Here is a 19,707-nt window from a genome sequence, read left to right on the forward strand (position 1 = left end):
TTATCCAGACCACTGGGCATCTAGGGGATTCCCCTCTCAGATCAATCCAGAGTCTCAAAATCCAGGACAGATTCTTCCTGAAGAAGTACTTTCTAGTATAAAAATTCTCAGCTTTTCTTCCTTCTTTGGAAACTCTGGGTTTTTGCTTGATGGTGGAACCTAGTATCCTTAAAACTAGATTCAGGCCAATTGAATGCATAGCTTAAAACCCCTGAAAAAATCTTTGCCATTTATTTCTAGCCACAGCCTCCTGACTGTGCATCGTCAACATGATCTTGTTTGAATTTATCCAAATCATGCTTTTGCATTTTATTCCTTCGGAAGAGAGTTTTGGCTATTGTTATTATTCAACATTTATTATCTACAAACTGAAAGACATTATGCTAGGTACTATGGGGAATATGGAATAACTGGCGCATGGTACTTGCCTCCAGGAACTGAGAAGTTGATAAAAATCAACACTGATTGACCGCTTAATTCATTTCAACACATTAGTAGTGAACCCAGGGTATTTGCCAAAAACTATGTTAGGAATTGGACATGCTGTGGCAAATGAGATAGAACACACCTTGCCTTCACGATATTCATAATTTATTGGAGAGACAGGAAAATACCCCACAATAAATTTAAAAAAAAACCTAAAAACATTCACCAGTATTTACTTTAAATTATAAATAGTTTCACAAAATGGTCCTCCAAGAATGAATAATAGAAGAATATTACCTAACAAAATGAACATTTATTGAGTGCTCATTATTTGCAAGGTTGCTTTACATGTTTTACATGTATTTATATTTAATAGTCATAACTATACTATGGAGAAAGGTGTTCTCTTTATCTCCATTTTACAATTGAGAAAACGGAAATGTAAAAAGATTAAGTGACTTGCTCGAGGGTACATGGCTACAAAAAAGCAGAGCCAATGGTTAGACCCAGGCAAGTGGCTGCAGAGCACATGTTCTCAGCCTCTTTTTCACAATATTTCTAGATTATACTAAAATTTTCAATGGAGATTAGAGGTGTGCAAGGCAGATACACACGGAAGCCTCTTTTTTTTAAAGTGTCCTGGAGTAGATGGAGTTGTAACTGAGATTTGGGCTTGGTTAATATCCTCTGATCAGGATATTTTAGTTAGGAGGAATGGAGTTCTAGGTTAAGGTAATAGCCTGAAATAATGTAATTAAAGAAGGTCAAATGGACTTGGGGACTGAAGTGTGCAGTTAAAGCTGAGGCTAAAATGGTGGGCTGAGCTATGCTGTGGTGGGTCCTTGATGCCCAAAGACTGAGAGGGAAGACTTCTTAAGAGGTCTTTTCAGGGCAACAGACCAAAAGAGAGAAAATGAGGTATATACTAAGGGAGCCACAGAGAGAATAAAAAGAGGGAACAGATGCAACAGATTATAGCTAAGTAAAACTGTTGAGATATGATAACTAAATTGATAGTCTGGATGGGAGTTGTTTGAGGGAGAGGGAGGTTATAAAAATGTGATCAAGGTTCAGTTGGACATATTTTTAGCCTCTTCATCTCTATAAGTCTCTTTCCTCATATGAAAAATTGGATATAGTAAATTCATATGCATATTGGAAGCTAAGATAAGATAATGGAATTAGAGTGTTATGCAGAGGGTTTGCACATAGTGTCCCTAAATGACATTTGTGACTATCTTATTAGGAGTTGAAAATGACTTTCAAGTTTTAGGCCAAGTCAATAAGCAGATGATTACACCATTAACCAGGATGAAGCAAAAAGATATTTCGTATATTGAGATCCAAATGCTTTTAATATATCCATGTAGACATTTTCAACTTGCAAGCTGAAACTAGAGTCTTAAGTCAGAAGAAAGGTTCAGATTAAAGACAATGATTTAGCTATCAATCACAGAGAAAATTGCAGAAAGAATCAGCTGATGGAGAAAGAGAAGGAACTCATAAAGGGTCAGTGAAAATTTAGGAAGAAAACCAGTGCCAAAGCTGGAGCCAAAGGACATCTGAGAGGAATGAGTGAAATGAAAAGGCAGACCATTCTTAATTTTGACATTGAAAAAGAGATTGAGGAGAGAGAACCAAGGCGGCGGCATAAGTAAACGCCTGTACTTGCTGCATCCCACAACCATGTCAAAATTACAACTAAAATATAAAACAACTATCATCTGGAACCATGGAAAAGCTGGCTGAGTGGAAGTACTACAACTAGAGAAGTAAAAAGAAAGCTCACTGAGACTGGTATGAGGTGTGGAGGCACAGAATGGGCTAGGCAGGCATCCAGGTGTGCTGCCTTTTTAATCAGAAGGGAGATCGCCTCTACAGAGGCCGCCCAGAGGAGCAAGGAGGCCCAGCCCCACACAAGACACCCAGTCCAGGGTCCCAGAGCTGGGAAAAGAAGTCCCTACAGGCCATAAGAACTATGGACTGTAAAAACCAGTGTGGGGTGGGCTGAGTGACACACAGGCTGCTGGAGACCCAACTGCTCCTTTTAAAAGGTTGGCACTGTGAACTGAATTTACAAGCTCTCACTTGCTCTGAGCTCCAGTGCTGGGCGAGGCTCTGGGGGACCCAGACACTTACAGAGAAAAACTGGACTGTCTGGCATCAGGGCAGGAACTCAGAGGTGGCTTTCTTCCAGACAGAGGTGCTCCTAGCGGTCATTGTTCCTGTGCTGGGACCTCCTTGGTGCAGGGCTGACTGGCAGCCATTTTTGTTTGCTTTGCCCTGGTGATTCCCTGAGACCCCGCCCCACCCATTTACAACCCCACCCAAACTGTACACAGTGGATTTTGCATATGAATGGCCTGTCCTTTTCAGCCTAAAACCTGTCAAACAAGCTCCAGCTGGGTCAGGGAACCAGAGAGCTATCAATAAAAGGCCCAAGGCCATCACCAGCAACAGCCTGTCTTGCTTCACAGCTGGGCCTTGCATGGACACTTCCAAACCTGATACAAAGAGGAGGAATCTGAAGATCTCTCTGTAGCTCCTGCTGGGTGGCCCCAGGCAGTGGGTGACTTTGCACCTCCCTAGAGACCCAAGATACAGTGTACCAAGTGGTCAGTGTGAGACCATACCAGATTACAACTCTTCACATCCATAAGTGACACACTCAAGGGGAAGGCTCAGTGAGGACCAAAGCCTACCTGAAGCAAGTTCTGCTCCATAAGGGTGTCTCCTGCACAGCAGCTCTCCCACTGTAGTCGCAGCTGTTCCCCATAGCCAATTAGCCTAGAGGTCAATTCCCCACAGTGACACCAACAGCAATAAAGGCTCAACTAAAACAAGACTGTGCACAAAGTCCACAAAGGGGGGCACCAAGAGTGTCCACCTCAGGTGATTGAGGAGGCTGAGCCACTGGACCCTATAGGACACCTACTACACAAGCCCACTCTATCAACTCAAGGAGACTTAGCAGCTATCCAATACATAGAAGCAAACACAGGGAAACAGCCAAAATGTGGAGACAAAGAAACATGCCATAAAAGAAAGAAATGGAAGAAAGCAAACTACTGGATATAGAGTTCAAAACCACAGTATAAGGTTACTCAAGAATCTTCTAGAAACCTCCAAGGAACTTAGTGAGACCTTCAAGGATCTTAGTGAGAATGCCAAAAATATGGAAAAGGACCAGTCAGAAATTAAGCATACAATGACTGAAATAAAGAATAATATTCAGGGATTCAATAGTAGACTAGAGGATCTTGAGAATCAAGTCAATGATTTGAAATATGAGGAAGCAAAAAACACCCAACCAAAAGAGTGAAAAGAAAAAATAATCCAAAAATGTGAAGATAGTGTAAGGTGCCTCTGGGACAACTTCAAGAGTACCAACATCCAAATTATGGGGGTGCCAGAAGAAGAGAGAGAGCAAGATATTGAAAAGCTATTTAATGAAATAATGACATAAAACTTCCCCTACCTGGTGAAAGAAATAGACTTACAAGTCCAGGAAGCACAGAGATCCCCAAACAAGAGGAATCCAAAGAGGACCACACCAAGACACATCTTAATTAAAATGCCAAGGGCAAAAGACAAAGAGGGAATCTTAAAAGCAGCAAGAGAAAACAGTTAGTTACCTACAAGGGAGTGCCCATACAACTGTCAGCTGATTTCTCAACAGAAACTATGCAGGCCAGAAGGGAGTGGCAAGAAATATTCAAATTGATGAATAGAAAGAACCAACAACCAAGATTACTCTACCCAGCAAAGCTATCATTTAGAATTGAAGGTCAGATAAAGAGCTTCACAGACAAGAAAAAGCTAAATGTTCATCACCACCAAACCAGTATTATATGAAATGCTGAAGGGTATTCTTTAGGAAGAGGAAGAAGAAAAAGGTAAAGATAAAAAATTATGAACAATAAAGTGACAACAAATACATATCTATCAATAAGTGAATCTAAAAATCAAATGAATAAAAAATTCGATGAACAGAATAAACTGGTGAATAGAATAGAATCAGGGGCATGGAAATGGAACAGACTGATGATACTCAGAGGGAATGGAGTGTGGGGGGGTGCAGGAAAAGATTAGACAAAGATCTTTCATGCTGTATGCATTACCTATGGTAACAGACAATAGGGTGGCAAGGGGCTGGAGTGGGGTAGGAACTGGGTAGAGGGGAGCTATGGGGAAAAAAAAGGGGAACATCTGTAATAATCTCAACAATAAAGATTAAAAACAAAGAAAAAGAGATTGAAAAGAAAGTAGAGTGGTGTGTGTATGTGTGTGTGTGTGTGTGTGTGTGTGTGTGTGTGTTTATGTCTTCTATTTGTTCAGAGAAAGCGCAGGTATGAGTCACTTCTTTATAGGTATGAATAACAATAAATCAAAATAAAAAAGGTAAGTGCAATATCATTTATTAGGGATCTACTATATATATTTAATGTTTTCACATTTATTTCATCAAGTCTTAAAAACACCTTGTAAGGAATTATTTTTCTAATTTTCAGATAAGGAAACTGAAACTGAGAGAAAACAGGGGTTGCCCAAAGGAAAAAAAACAAACAAACATGTGTTTCATGAAGTTAGGATATCAAATCCAATCCTGGCTCAATCTCAAGGTCCTAAGAGTAGAGAAAAATGGAAAATTTGACAAAGGAAAGAAGGGAGTTGAGGGAGTTTAACAGGTGTTTAGAGCTGCAGAGTTAGGGTATCAAAACTAGGTTTGAGGACTTGGAAAAAAGTAAAATTCTAAGCCTTTATGGTGCATTTAGTAGATTTTAGAAAGAGATTGCTAACTAGCTCTTAAAGCTTAACTGAGACATGAATTTGTAATGCATGCAGTCAAGTGCAGTAATGTGACTTGTTCCAGTTTCTTCAGTTCTAACAGAACATCAATATTGAACAAAGGCCAGACTTTTAATTGTAGGCTGGCCTATTAAAATATATGCTGAAGATAGCTATTTATCTATGAATTCTCTAAAAGTAAACTTTACAAAATATTGAATATGGAAAGAATATGAGCAATTATTTTATTTAAAATACTGAATCTGTTTAAGGGTATTATTATGTAAGTGAGATAAAATATGTCCTTAATTTTGAAGCTTGCCTTCTATTCCATAAATGAGTAAATACATGCTGAGCATATCAGGTGCTCTTGATATGGGAAGGGAGTCATTACACATTATCAGCTTCTAGACTCATAAGAAATAAAAACCACATAAGCAAAGCAGGGTATGCTATCACTCAACTCCATTGGTATACTACTATATACTAAGTGGAATGGAACAGTCTACTAGAGAAAAAAACCCCACAAAAACTGTATACAAAGTACCAAAAGAGCAATGCTAAGGATGACAGAAATAAAGATCCAATAAGAGTAATGTTCACTAGCCTAAACACATAAAGCCTGTCTTCTGAGTAATTGGTTCTCTACACAGTCAGTCAATCACTGATCTTCATTAAAATATTCTATGTGCTACAACATCTACCCCTCTGCACCTTCATTCCAAAACCATGACCGTTTGAAAAATATCATGGTTATTGTCTACCAGCCAAACTCACTAGAGGACAAAATTATCATTCTCTCTCTTTCTCTCTCTCTAACATACACACAAACACACTCACACCAGCCCACTCACTGTCCACAAGGGCAAACATAGTGTCTAGTTGACTCAATGAGAGCAGGATATCACAGGATTCCCATCACCAACCCGAGCAATAGAAAGATTACCAGTCAGAAGTCCTCCTAAAAAGCCTGCTAGAGAAAGTGCATGGAAGAACGATTTTTCATTTCTTAAATTCAACTGAAGCTTACTTATGACTAAGATCTTATTAACATACACACCAAACTACATGACCTCTGTGGTGGAAGAAAGAAGACACCATCTGGATATTGTTCGTAATTTAAGTAAACATCTGTTGGCTCTACACCATCTGTTGGTTCTACACAACTCCACAGGGGCCCAACAGAGAAGCATATATTTTCCTATCTACTTATACATTGATGTAATCATTTTAAGTGTTCAAAACTGATAGAGATGTATGAAATGACATGCTCAAGGTAATAGAAGAAAATATCACATTATTCTGCCTAAAACACATTGTAATTTTTGCTATATACTTTATCTTAAATCACAAAGTATCTCTTAATCTGTGGCCAAGTTTCAGTTTATTTTCAGTAGTTCAAGTATTTTTGATTAAAAAGATAAGTTTTTAGAACTGAATTAATTTTCAATATTGTACTTGTTATTGACATAGTCTGGGATTTTCTCAAGCATTCTGTTAAGTAAATTGTGGTTCACACCCAATTGTGGATTTAAATACCAACACTTTTGCTCTTTGTCCAGCTACCTTTTATATTAATTCTTCCAGTAGACATTGTTAGAAAATGATAATTAAGTAATTTATTTGAAAGGCCTTATGGATTATAGAAATACTAGAGGCCCAATGCATGAAAATTCATGCAAGAGTAGGCCTTCCTTCCCCCAGCTGCCAGTACCGGCTTCCCTCTGCCACCCAGAACGTGGGCTGCTTCCCTCCTCCGGCTATTGGCAGACACCCGGGACCCAGGCTTATTTCTCTCGGGCTGCCCACAGACACCTGGGACCTGGGCTGGCTTTCCTTGGGCAGCCCCGAAGGCACCTGGGACCAGGGCTGGCTTCCCTCTGGCCCTGGCTTCATCGGGAAGGATGTCCAGTCTAATTAGCATATTACCCTTTTATTATTATAGTTATGGTATTATTATCTTTAGCAGTACTGAAAACATGAAAGAAGTGTAGGTGTTAATTAGACAACGTTATCAAAACATGAAAATTGCTCATTAGTAATGAAGAGGCTCTGTTCACAGGTTGTATACAAATTATTAAGCTCTCAAAGGAAAAAGGTCACAAAAAAATGTAAGAAATGTGATTTGAGGCTCCTTCCTCTTTCTCCCTACTCCACACAGCTAACACTAAGATACAGAGGACACTTGTTTGTTTATGAATGCGTGCAGATGGTTCTTTTTTCCTGTATTTTTAAAAATCATGAAGCTTTTTCCTTTACCCACTTTGTTCAGTAATGACCAAATTCACTGTATTATAACTCCCTATGAGAACCTAAAATGAACAAAGTTTCACTGATGAGGAGTTAGGAAGAATTGAGCAAATAAGTAAGTCAGCTGGGGGGCAAAATATGCTTAAATTTAAGAACATGTGTTTCTCACCAATCAGAAAGGATATATGCACCCTTATGTTCATAGCAGCACAATTTACAATAGCTAAGGTTTGGAAACAGCCTAAATGTCTATCAGCAGATGAGTGGATTAGAAAACTGTGGTACATCTACACAATGGAATACTATGCTGCTATAAAAAAGAAGGAATTCTTATCATTTGCAACAGCATGGATGGAATTGGAGACCATTAAGCTAAGCGAAATAAGCCAGTCAGTGAAAGAAAAATACCACATGATATCACTCATTTATCCTATATAATAAAGAGGTGATATGCAAATTAACCCTCACATCCTCACAAGATGGCTGCCTATGACCAGGCTGGCAGGGGGGTTAGTGAGGGATGACCAAATGACTGAACAAGCAGGCTGTGTGGGGCGACCAGGCTGGCAGGGGAATTAGTGAAGGACGACCAAACAACTGAACAAGCAGGCTGTGTGGGGTGACCAGGTCAGCAGGGTGGGGCAGTTAGAGGAGACCAGGAAGGCAGAAGGGGGAAGTTGGGGGTGACTAGGCTGGCAGGGGGGCAGTAAGAGGCAACCAGGCTGACAGGGGAAGCAGTTAGGGGCAACCAGGCTGACAGAGAAGGGCAAGTGGGGGTGACCAGGCTGGCGGGGGGGGGGGGGGGAGGGTAGTAAGGGGTGACCAGGCCAGCAGGAGGGGCAGTTAGGAGCTACCAGGCCACAGGGAGGGAGAAGTTGGGGGCAACCTGGCTGTCATGGGGGGCAGTTAGGGGCGATCAGGCCAGGATGCAGAGGCAGTGAGGGGAGATCAGGCAGGCAGGCAGGTGAGCAATTAGGAGCCAGTGGTCCAGGATTGTGAGAGGGATATATGACTGCCAGGATCGGGCCTAAACCGGCAGTTAGACATCCCCCAAGGGGTCCCGGATTGGAGAGGGTTCAGGCTGGGCTGAGGGGATCCCCCCTCCATGCATGAATTTTGTGCACCAGGCACAAAATTTAGTGGATAATAAAGAACATTATAAACTGATGAACAAAAATAGATACAGAGGCAGGGAAGCATCAAATAGACTGTCAAACTACAGCAAGAAGGCTCGGGAGGGTTGGGGGGCGGAGGTAAGAGATCAACCGAAGGACTTGTATGCATGCATATAAGCATAACCAATGGACGCAAAACACTAGGGGTGGGGATGAGGGCATGTACGGGGCGGGGGGGGGAGTAGGGAGGCTGGAGGGAGGAGTTCAATGGGGGGAAAAAGGAGGCATATGTACTACTATTTGTAATATTTTAAACAATAAAAAAATTAAAAAATATGTGTTTCTGCAGGACAGAAGTAAGGTCGATTGGTGGATTGTAAACCTCAAACATGAAAGAATATCTACTCTTTTCAATAATTCTGAAACAACTGTGTGGAAAAACTGAATTTATATGTGACAATCTTAGATTTATCAGAATGTGATTATAACATTAGAGCTATTATAAAGAAATATCAAAGTATTTTAACAGCATAATGCCTATTTTTAATTGCATATTTTCCCTCTATCAGGTTTAGATATGTTATTAAAAAGACATAGCTACCATAATTTAGAATATAAAATTTCAACATGTGATTATCTGGCATAATGTCACTAAGAAGGTATGACTTTTGGATTTATATTAACACATATTTTTCTTGTGTGTTGACTTTTAGGGGAGTTTAACCTAAGTCCACCAGTAGTTAGAATAGGGTTGCAGGGAATTGTGATGTGCTGAATTAATAGTACCGTGGGCATACACACAAGGCTGAATTGAGTCATTGACTTACCTAAGATAGATGCCATGTTTCCATATTGCACTGATCAACGATGACATACAGTGGCTAATTACTAAATGCATCAGATATATAAGAATTACCATGAAAATTCTTTCCAGGAATAAAAATAATGTTTATCCCATACTTGAAGGTTATAGAATAAAATCAATTTACTTTATTAGTTTTATTAAAACTTTATGATGTATTTATTTTAAATACAGGAAAAATATATCCTATTATAACTCCAGATAGTGAATGATATACATGCTCTTCTGATAACTCTTTTGCTATTTCTTGAAAGTGAGGGGAAAAGTTATATTAGTTGTTATTTTGCTTTCTGGAAATCAAAAATGCCAATGATTTTTAGAAGTCTAATATCACAATGATTTGATCTGATAATTAGAATAAATGCTAACATGACCAGAACCTATTTATAGATTTCAATGTTTTATATTAAATGTTCATAAGCAATAAAATTATTTATTTTATGAAAGTGCAAATATTGACAAATTCACCAGTAGAACCATTGTTCTATTACATTTTTCTCAGAGTCATTAGAAGTATAATTCACTTTTTTGAGCAAAATATGCATACTTTTGTTACAAATAGACAATCATTGCTTTTCTAAAGTTGGTTATGAAAACACAAAGTATGTTTTATGTACTAATGTAGTATCCCTTTCTTCAAAATCTTCCCTTGGTTTAATTCTTACAAAATTAATATCCAATTGTGTTCTAAAATTTGGGGCTTCAACCTACTTAATAAGGAAATGGGACTTTATAAAGAGAGAAAAGGAATTACAGATGTAAAACAAATTTAAGCAACATGAATTCATTTTTATGGGGTAAACTTTTTTAATGATTATCAAAATGTATTCTTTTAACCTAATAATTATTGATTTAATTTGTGTACCTAATAATGTCTTATTTAGACTTTTGAACAAAAGAATAAAGGTGAAGATTTTTATTTCCTTCTCACTATCTCCTCACCAATATTGAACAGGCTATATGGAAGCTAAAAAGACCAGATAAATTTCAAAAAAGGCTATGTAGGGGTGAGAGTGTGGAGACAGAGCCTCTTTATAGCAAAACAAAAATAAGTTGACTAATCTTGCAAAATGCTTAAGACAATGAATGACTCAGGACCGACAGACACTACCAACTAATTGCTCAGTAGCATCCTTTTCACAAAGCATTATGCGTGTGCGCGAGCACGCGCGCACACACACATACACTCATATAATAAAAAGAATTTTAGAGATAAAATGGGGAGACTTACTGAGAAGTCTTCAAAGATTTTCTTGAGTTCCTTGTGACCATGCCTTTCCGCAATATATGCTGGATCTGAACCCTCCACATTTTTTATCTGAGACGCCCAGGTTGCTCCCGAACACTGAAGCAAATGAATAGCCAAGTTCTTTAAGCCAAATTTTGCTGCACAGTGGAGAAGAGTCGGAAGTTCTTTGAAATGAGTATCTATAAGCATAAGAATGAATATAATTTGATGTTTATATCATGTCTGCAATCCCATAAGAAAAAATCGAACACAATCTGCTCCTAAATGTAATTCCTACATAGCAGAGCAGACTTTTAATGTGATTTTATATATAAGAAACTGTCAGTGGTTTTGGCAATGCAGAATCTCCCCCTTCTATTCCTTATCTTAAATATATATATATACATAAACTAATATTCTCACTAGCATTAATGTCTAGCTCTTACTTATGGGTAAGTTTAATTTGGAAAGCAAGATCAACCTCTCAAATATCTATAATAATAAAAGCATGATATGCTAATTAGACTGGACGTCCTCTGGACGACCTTCTGGTGGCGGGAGCTAAGGCAGCCCTTGCAGCAGTAGCAGCGGGGGCCGAGCCCCTTGCATGAATTTCATGCATCGGGCTTCTAGTAACAAAATAAAACACTAAATTGTAATAACTACTTTTGATTGTAGTTTGATATTATCAAACACTAAATAACAAAACTAAATAAGTTCATCTATAAAACTTCTGTGTTTTCTACTGCCAGGCTAGTATGCTTTCTTCTGAGGTTGAGATGAACATTAAATTCCTGGAGGGGTTATATATTAGATTTCTAGGAGAAATTGTTTTTCCAAAACGTAACTGCAACAGAAAGTATAGGTAAGCAGTTTTATAAACATCTCCAGTTTGGAAATTTCCATTAGGATTTTATAGCCTTCATATCAATGTTTTGAAGTTTGAATTTCATAATTATAATACTTATTAGGTATCGATTAGAAGACATCATTAATTATGCATGTCTATAAAGCGATAAATGTACACTGCCATCCCAATGACAAAACACACACACACACACACACACACACACACACACACACTCACACTGGTGATGATGATTTGTTATTCTACACATCCACATGTAAATGAAAAAAAAATGTGTTATAGAAATTACACACCAGCTTCCTTTAATAGCTGTGGCATTGCCAGTAGCAAGCAAAGGGAAGACTTACTGCAATGGAAACCAAGGCCTCAAAGCAAAAGTCAATTCTCTCCCAGCAAAATTCTACAGCAATGAAAACAGCCACCATACAATGTTTTGGAAAACTGAATCTGGCCTCATTTACCTTTGCTATTTTGCAGTTGAGAAAAAAAGGAAGAGAAGGAAAATAAACCTTGATTTTTCAATTCACTTGTTTCAGGGCTGAAGAAATGTAGTTTGTCAATATATGTTTTAACAGACAACAAAACAAAACCTTCCAGACATGTTAAGAACTCTACGGTAGCCCTAGCTTGTTTGGCTCAGTGGATAGAGTGACAGCCTGTGGACAGGAGGGTCTCGGGTTCAATTCCAGTCAGGGGCACATGCCTTGGTTGCAGGCTCCTCCCCATCTGGAGCTCGTGCAGGAGGCAATCAATAAAAAAGAAAGAAAGAAAGAAAAGAACTCTACTGTAAAAAAGTAATGTACCCTACTGTAAAAAAGTAATGGGGTTATTTTGCCTGCTTACTTTCATTAAGTAAGAAATGCTCAGCCTGTTAATGTACATGGTCAATAACTAGAAAATTTCTAACTTAAGGTTTTTTTAAATTAAAATATGACAATTAACCTTTCAAAGAATTTGAAATGTTTCATGAGAGCTATATTAGTTATTTTAATGTTAATCAATTCATGGTATTTAGCATTATTTTTACAGGACATCAAATTAAATAAACTCAGTATATGCATATTATATTATATTAATACTAGTATATGTATTATATTCATATATATTAAGGTACTCATATCAACAAAGTGTGATTAATACTAAGAACTAGTTTGGGTTTTTATATTATACATTTTATAAAATCATACTTTTTATATTTTCACCTTGATTTGATTATGATGAAAATTTGGTATATTGGTGATTTCCTCTGCATTTGGAACAGCTATGCTTGTAAACAGCATAAGGTGCAGAAGTCCTTTAGTTTAAAGAAAAGCTTGCTGTGAGGTAAACCCCTATCTGGCACGCTTAGCATCAGAAAGTGAGTGCTGATCAAAAAAGGTGCCTGGGACTCAGGGGAGCATTACATGCTGCCCCTCACTATTCTTCAGCCTTAATCGAAATCTCCAGCACATGATTGCTAATGCTTTTACTTATAGATATTTATTGTTTTTATTGAATTTTTAAAAATTAGTTATTGTCTTAAACTCATAGAATTTATTTTACAGTTTATAATCTTACTATCTGATTAAAATAATAGATTCCTCAATATTAAAAAAAAACTTTTAAAATATGCTTAACCTGCTGTATACCTCTGCTTCAATTTATGGCAATTTTCATTTAATCAACCAAGGTTCATTACATCTGTTTTTATTGCCAAAGTGTAAATAATGAAGCCATTGTTCACACTAAGGTCTGGCCAATTGCTCTTGACTTTTTTTTTATGGACAAAAAACTTAAGTTTTCAGTTGTTTCAGCCAATGTCTGTCAAATGGGAATTTAACGAAAACAGAATATAATGTCTGCGAGATATTTTTCAAGGAAAATCCAATTTTAATAGTTTTTAAAATAAAATAAATAGATGAGTTGTCACATAGTAAAGAAATTGAGTCACATATTTGTTTGTGCTAAACCATTTCTAACAGTTCAAGGTAATCCCTATAAAAGATGGGCAATGATTCCATTAAAGTAATCAAACCAAAGCTTTCAAAAGATTAACCTAGTTCACCAGAATAATAAAATGGGAATATATGCAAGGTTAGAATATCAGCTTTAAAAATTTAAAACTAAAATGAGTATGCAAACTGGAAGTACATGACCATGTAATCCATTTGCTCTCATAAATCACTATCTGTAATCACAAATATTTATTCACTCAGAGTAGGATGACCAGGTGGCCACATCAGGACAAAACAATGAGGCACACAACACAGAGAAGATAAAAAGTCAGGAGATATGCATTCGAATACCAGCTCAACCACTACATCTGTGGTACTTAAGAAAGTTCCTGCATGTCCCTGGACCATTTATAAAATAGAGGGCTGGGTTCAGAATTGTAGGACTTTTGACATCCTTTTGAGCTAGAAACCACACACTAATGGTTTTAAGGTAGTTTTCCCTGGATGCTAATTAGATATCAATTAAAGGAGTAAGGACCATAGTATTTATGAAGGTTGAAGAAAGGTAATGATTTTTTTTCTTTTCACCGTATGTTTTGGAGTCCGATGAAATGTTAGTTTTTCTGTGTATCTGTGAAACAGAATATTGTTGAGTTTATGAATCTGATTGCTCTGTGACAGGAGGAGCATGTATGCAACACGAGAGGTATCACTCTCCTCATCCTGTAGAATGAGCGGACATGTACAGCAATCCTATTTAGAATTCCAAGCAACAAAACATACTGCCAAGGTTACCATGTTTCTAAAACCTTGATAATATAAATTGCATGAAAAGGGAAATAATGGTCCATCAAAGTCCTTTGCTGCAGTTTTGTTATCTCCCATATAATGTAAAATATTAAGAGTGGGAAGCCCATAGATATACACATTAGTATTAACCTCAATTGTCTATTCACCTTGTTAATTTTTGTACTTGAATTCTTGTTACTGAAACATTCTTTAAACTTGTATCCATTTTGTAAGTTCCTTGTTAATTTTCAAAAGAAATTTCATACCAGTTATTCTTTTCACAAATGTTTTAAATAGTTAAATTTCCAATCAGCATTATATTCAAATGAATCCTGATTTCATCTTTAAAAAAGTTAAAAACAATGCCTTTTATTATTTTAAACCCTAAATTGAAAATAATAAATTTAAAACTTAATATTATTTATCTTACAAGAGGCAGTATTGTATGGTTAGTGTTTAAATATTAAGGCTTTGGAACAAGATTACATGGATGGAATCCCAACTCCAGCATTTACGAATAGTGTATTTGGACAAACTACTAGAACTTTCTGTGTCTCAATTTTCTGAACTATGAAATAAAGATAATATCTATTCAAGCAGGTACTATGTATTACAATCAGGTCCAATGTATTTTTTCATACAAGTACAGTTGATCTTCATTATTTGAGGATTCCATATTTGCAAATGTGCCTATTCATAAAAATGTGTTTGTATGCCCAAATCATACTGTGGCATGTCCAGTCATTATTGGTGGACATGTACAGAGCAGTGAAAAATGTTAGTTACCTGATTGCCCATTCCCAGTTGAGGTCAGACAATGCTTCCTGTTTTGGACCTCATACTGGAAACAAGTTCCTTTTTGTGGCCTGTATGGAGCCACATTTTTCACACCTTTGAGTTTTTGTTGGTGATTTCATTGTTTAAAGTGGCCCCTGCTAGAAGTCTGCAGTGCTGTCTAGTGTTACTAAGCACACGAAGACGGTGATGCATTTTGCGAAGAAAATAAGTGTATTAGATAAGCTTCATTCAGGCATGGATTAAAATGTTATTGGTGGTGAGTTCAATATTCATGAATCAAAAGTACATATTAAATACTGTGCCTTGAAACAGAAACACACATAAAACAAGGTTAGGTACTGATCTGTTGATGAGATTGTGACCAGAGGCTGGCGGGAACCTAGCCCTGTGTTAGTCCTGGGAACAGTGGTTCAGGAGTCTCTTGCTCAGTGACTGTAAAGAACGTAACTACTATAAATAACGAGAATCAATGGTACTTCCAAGCTATCTCGAGGCTCCTTTTTCCTTTTGGAGAGAGAGTTCAGAATAGGCTTCAGTTGCAACACGGCCAGTCATTTTCAAAAGTGTGGTGCCTTCTTTTCTTTCTTCCCCGCAGCCAAGGAGGCTCTGAGAACAATCCTGTGGGACTGAAGGAGGACGCTGCCCCAGTCCAAGCCCATGATTGCTGAGACATTCTCCCTGGCTGTCTCTGTGCTTGGGGGCTACCATTTTAAAATGCAAACTGGGCGTGGTGAGAGCTCACACTGGCAACCACCCTGGAGATAGAAAGAACAGTCCTAAAGCCTTGATTCTGTCATGTTTATTTTCCTTTATCTGGCTTACTGGGAAAAACAATAGGAAAAATATAGAATGGAAGTGAATCCTTACTCTGTTGTTCTTAGGTAATACAAATGTCTTTGAGTGATGTACATCTTTTTAATTTTAATGAAAATTCTGTATTTATGTAGTAACTGTATGTTTAAGATTTGGGCATTTGTTTAAACTATAGAAATAGACTCTGGAAGACTGATGTTCTGTATATGCAAATATCTGAAATGGTGAACTGACAAGAAGAATGAGGGGAAAAAATGGAGCATGTAAATTCGAGTCCAGGAAAAGTTCATTGTTTACTGAACACCCTAGTAGGCAGAGTCCACCATAAAATTAGCAAGAGAAAGAGAAAATGAAAAAGGGAAGAAAAAAGAGAAAGGAAAGGAAATGTGATGGCTAATGAGTAAGGTTGAGAGATAGGCACCCAGGTCAGAATGAGTAATAGAAAAGCAGCAGAACATGTAAATAGCAGGTTGGTGCAAGACGGTTTGATCTCAGAGAAGGAGTGTTTGAGGACATAATGTGAAATGCCTCCTTATCCAGGGCTGTGGGCCAGGAATAGCCAGGGAGTAGTAAGGCAACATACAGAACAAGACTAAGGCAGGCCACAAGGCCACATGAATAGCCTGCGAGCTGCACCCCTTTCTTACCAGAACTTCTTGGAATTGACAGCACTTAGGGTAAATCTCATAGCATTTGAATACATTTGCTTATTATCCACTTTCCACTAGCAAACACCGACAGTGATGAGGTAATGAAGAGTGGTGCTGCCCCGTGATTAACCAGTCCAGCTAATCTGAGGTTAACCTTCAGTTAAAATAAGAAACCTCTAGAAATTGCACGTCTATACATGTGTGATTATAGTCTGTTCCTCTGTGTTCATTTAAAAAAAATACCTTTTGAAAATTATCAACATTGACTCTGCTGAATCTTGACAGCAAAGGAACCAAAAACTTAGAAAGGAAGCAGGAAAGAGCCTAGAAAGAGGCAGGAAACCTGAAGCAACAAAAGTGTGGAGACCGGGTAGGCTGGGTTGGGATTAGATGGCTACACACTCTCCCGAAGGCCATGCCTTCCAGGTAGAAAGCTGTCCACTGGCTTTGATGGAAATCCCAGAAATGTGCACAAGAAGTACTAAATCAACACATCAGGCAAGGATGCTTGATTTAATTGTTTTACTTAGTAAGGGTTATTCAGCATTTTTCAGGACTTCTTGTAGCCTCCAGCACCAGATTTACATTTATACAATGGGATACTACGTGTCTATAATAAAGAAGGGTCGCTTACTCTTTGCGACAGCATGGATGGACCTGGAGATGACTATGCTAAGAGAAATAAGCCAGTCAGAGAAAAACAAATACCCTATGATCTTACTAATATGTGGAATCCAATGAACAAAATAGACTGATAACAAAATAGGTCCAGAGGCATGGATGCATAGAACAGATTGACATTTCTCAGAGGGTAGGGGAGTGGGGGGTACAGAAGAGTTTAACCAAAGAACATTTGCATGTATATGCATAGCCTATGGACACAGACAATAGTGTGGTGAAGGCCTGGGGTAGGGATTGGGGGGAGAGGGTGTTAAGGGGGAGGGAAGTGGACATTTGTATTACTGAAAACAATAAAAAATATTGATTTTGATCATAAAAATGAACTAAGGCAAGGAAAAAAATCTGGGCAGTTCTCTGGGCAATAAAGTAGCTGGGTAGAGCTTAAGTTACCTAAGGGAGCACCATCTTCTGTAATATAGAGATAGAATAAAAATGGAATGTGAGGATGATTAGGGAAGCACCTATTTTCAGGGTGAATTGGAAAGAAAGATGAACGATGTTACAGAAACCTGCTAGAAAAATTTGTCAGGAAGAAGGACAGATAATTGATGGTCCAAATTAGAGTGGTGGCAGGGAAAGTAAACAAGAAAGAACAGAGATGTCAGCCATTTCCAAAGAAAAGTTAAGAGGACATTGTGATTGACTGTGTAGGCTCTGAAGGATAAAGAGCTGGATTTCAGATAACATTCAGGTTTATGACTATGAAGTTGCAAGGTAAAAAGCAAAAGAATATTCATTAGAAAAAGTGACAAAGGTTATTGCCATGGAGAGGTTCAGGTGTGGGTGTTGATAAGGTAGCTGCCAGCAATATAATTATAAGGGAATAAGTCAAAGTAGAAATATGTCTTTGAGTAGAGCCTATTGGTTATGTACTTAGCTCCTGCATCATTAAATATTGATTATCACCATGGGACACTTGTTTTGTGGAAAAGAAGGCACTGTGATATAGGACCCCAGACAAAGTCCCATTTGCCATATAAGGTAACGTTCACATCACAGATGGGGATGTGAATATCTTTAAGGAGCACGTATTTAGCTTACTACACTAAGCAGGCGATGCTAACTCAAAAGGCACGGCATGAAACAGGAAATAGCTCCATCATCCAGGTAATACAGGGGTTCTCAGCCTGTGGGTCGCGACCCCTTTGGCGGTCAAACGACCCTTTCACAGGGGTCGCCTAAGACCATCCTGCATATGAGATATTTACATTATGATTCATAACAGTAGCAACATTACAGTTATGAAGTAGCAACAAAAATAATTTTATGGTTGGTCACAACATGAGGAACTGTATTTAAAGGGCCAGAAGATTGAGAACCACTGAGGCAATCGCTCGATAAATCAGCCTGTCTTAACACAATAAGCAACATCTATCTTTTTTTTTCACCAAGTATTTATATTGAGGACATGATCCAAATTATATCTGTTACCGCACAATCAACATATCCTCAGTCTGTAAACTAGAATAGATTATTTTGGAAGATTTTTCAAACCCACTAGGTTACAGTTTCTTCATAAACCTATTAACAAGCATTTCTCAAACTGATTGTTGGGGATCCCCAAAAGTGTGTGAGTAAATTACAGTTGTTCAGAGCTGTCAACGTCTGAATATGATAATGGTAAGTGTAATCGTTAATTTTTTGTGTCAACTTGGCTAGGCTATGGTGCCTAGTTCTTTAGTAACACACCAGCCTAGCTGTTACCGTGAAGGTATTTTTAGATGTGACTACTATTTATGTCAGTAAACTTGGAGTAAAGAAGATTACCCTCATTTTGCCAGTGGAAGGGCCTAGGAGAAAAGACTACCGTTCACCAAAGAGGAAGGAATTTTGTCTCCAAACTGCCTTTGGACTGAGGACTACAACATCAACTTCTGCTGGAATCCCCAGCCAGTTGGCCTGCCCTGCAGATTATAGAACTTTTCAGAAATGCTAGTCCCACAATGATGGGAGCCAATTCCTTAAAGTCAATTCTCTCTCTCTCTCTCTCTCTCTCTCTCTCTCTCTCTCTCTCTCTCTTTCCTCTTCTCAATACATCCTATTGGCTCAGTTTCTTTGGAGACACTTGGCTAATTGAGTGAAGAAAATGACTATGGGGGTATGGGTAAACCACAACCTATAGGTACAAGACATTCGAATAAGTTCTATATCTTTGAGTTCCTATCCTTCTCAGAGTATTGCAATGAGTCCTTAGACCTACAGCGACACTACAAAGATCTTCTATAACTGTATGTCAATGGCAGAATCCAGAGATCAAATGAGTCCCTTTAGGATGTGGGAGGAGGTATGTCAAGTATTTCAGAGAGTAAAAAGTGTAGGTTTGAGAATCATTACTTCACAACAACTGCACAAGTTAGAGGGGGTTACTAAAATAGAAACTCACTCAACTTGTTAATAAAAGAGCCCATTTCTACTTCGTGTGTGTGTGGGCATGTGTGCACAGGTGTATATGTGAGGCTAACCCATATGTGCGTTTTTCTTAATAAGATGAATGAATATTAGCCA

The 19,707-nt window shown here is 38.0% G+C and overlaps 1 protein-coding gene across 2 annotated transcripts in view; it reads right to left on the reverse strand.

Moving 5' to 3' along the window:
* BANK1 (B cell scaffold protein with ankyrin repeats 1) overlaps window positions 1-19,707 on the reverse strand; it is a 330,602-nt gene that overhangs the window by 170,646 nt on the left and 140,249 nt on the right. For both annotated transcript variants that reach the window (XM_070392081.1, XM_070392074.1), the window contains exon 7: window positions 10,673-10,869. In XM_070392081.1, the coding sequence (XP_070248182.1) occupies window positions 10,673-10,869 (197 nt within the window). The remainder of the gene's footprint in view (window positions 1-10,672; window positions 10,870-19,707) is intronic.

The sequence above is a fragment of the Myotis yumanensis genome, unplaced genomic scaffold, assembly GCF_028538775.1.
Source record: "Myotis yumanensis isolate MYYU_CA2020_CCGP unplaced genomic scaffold, mMyoYum1.0.hap1 SCAF_1, whole genome shotgun sequence".
NCBI classification, from domain to species: Eukaryota; Metazoa; Chordata; class Mammalia; order Chiroptera; family Vespertilionidae; genus Myotis; species Myotis yumanensis.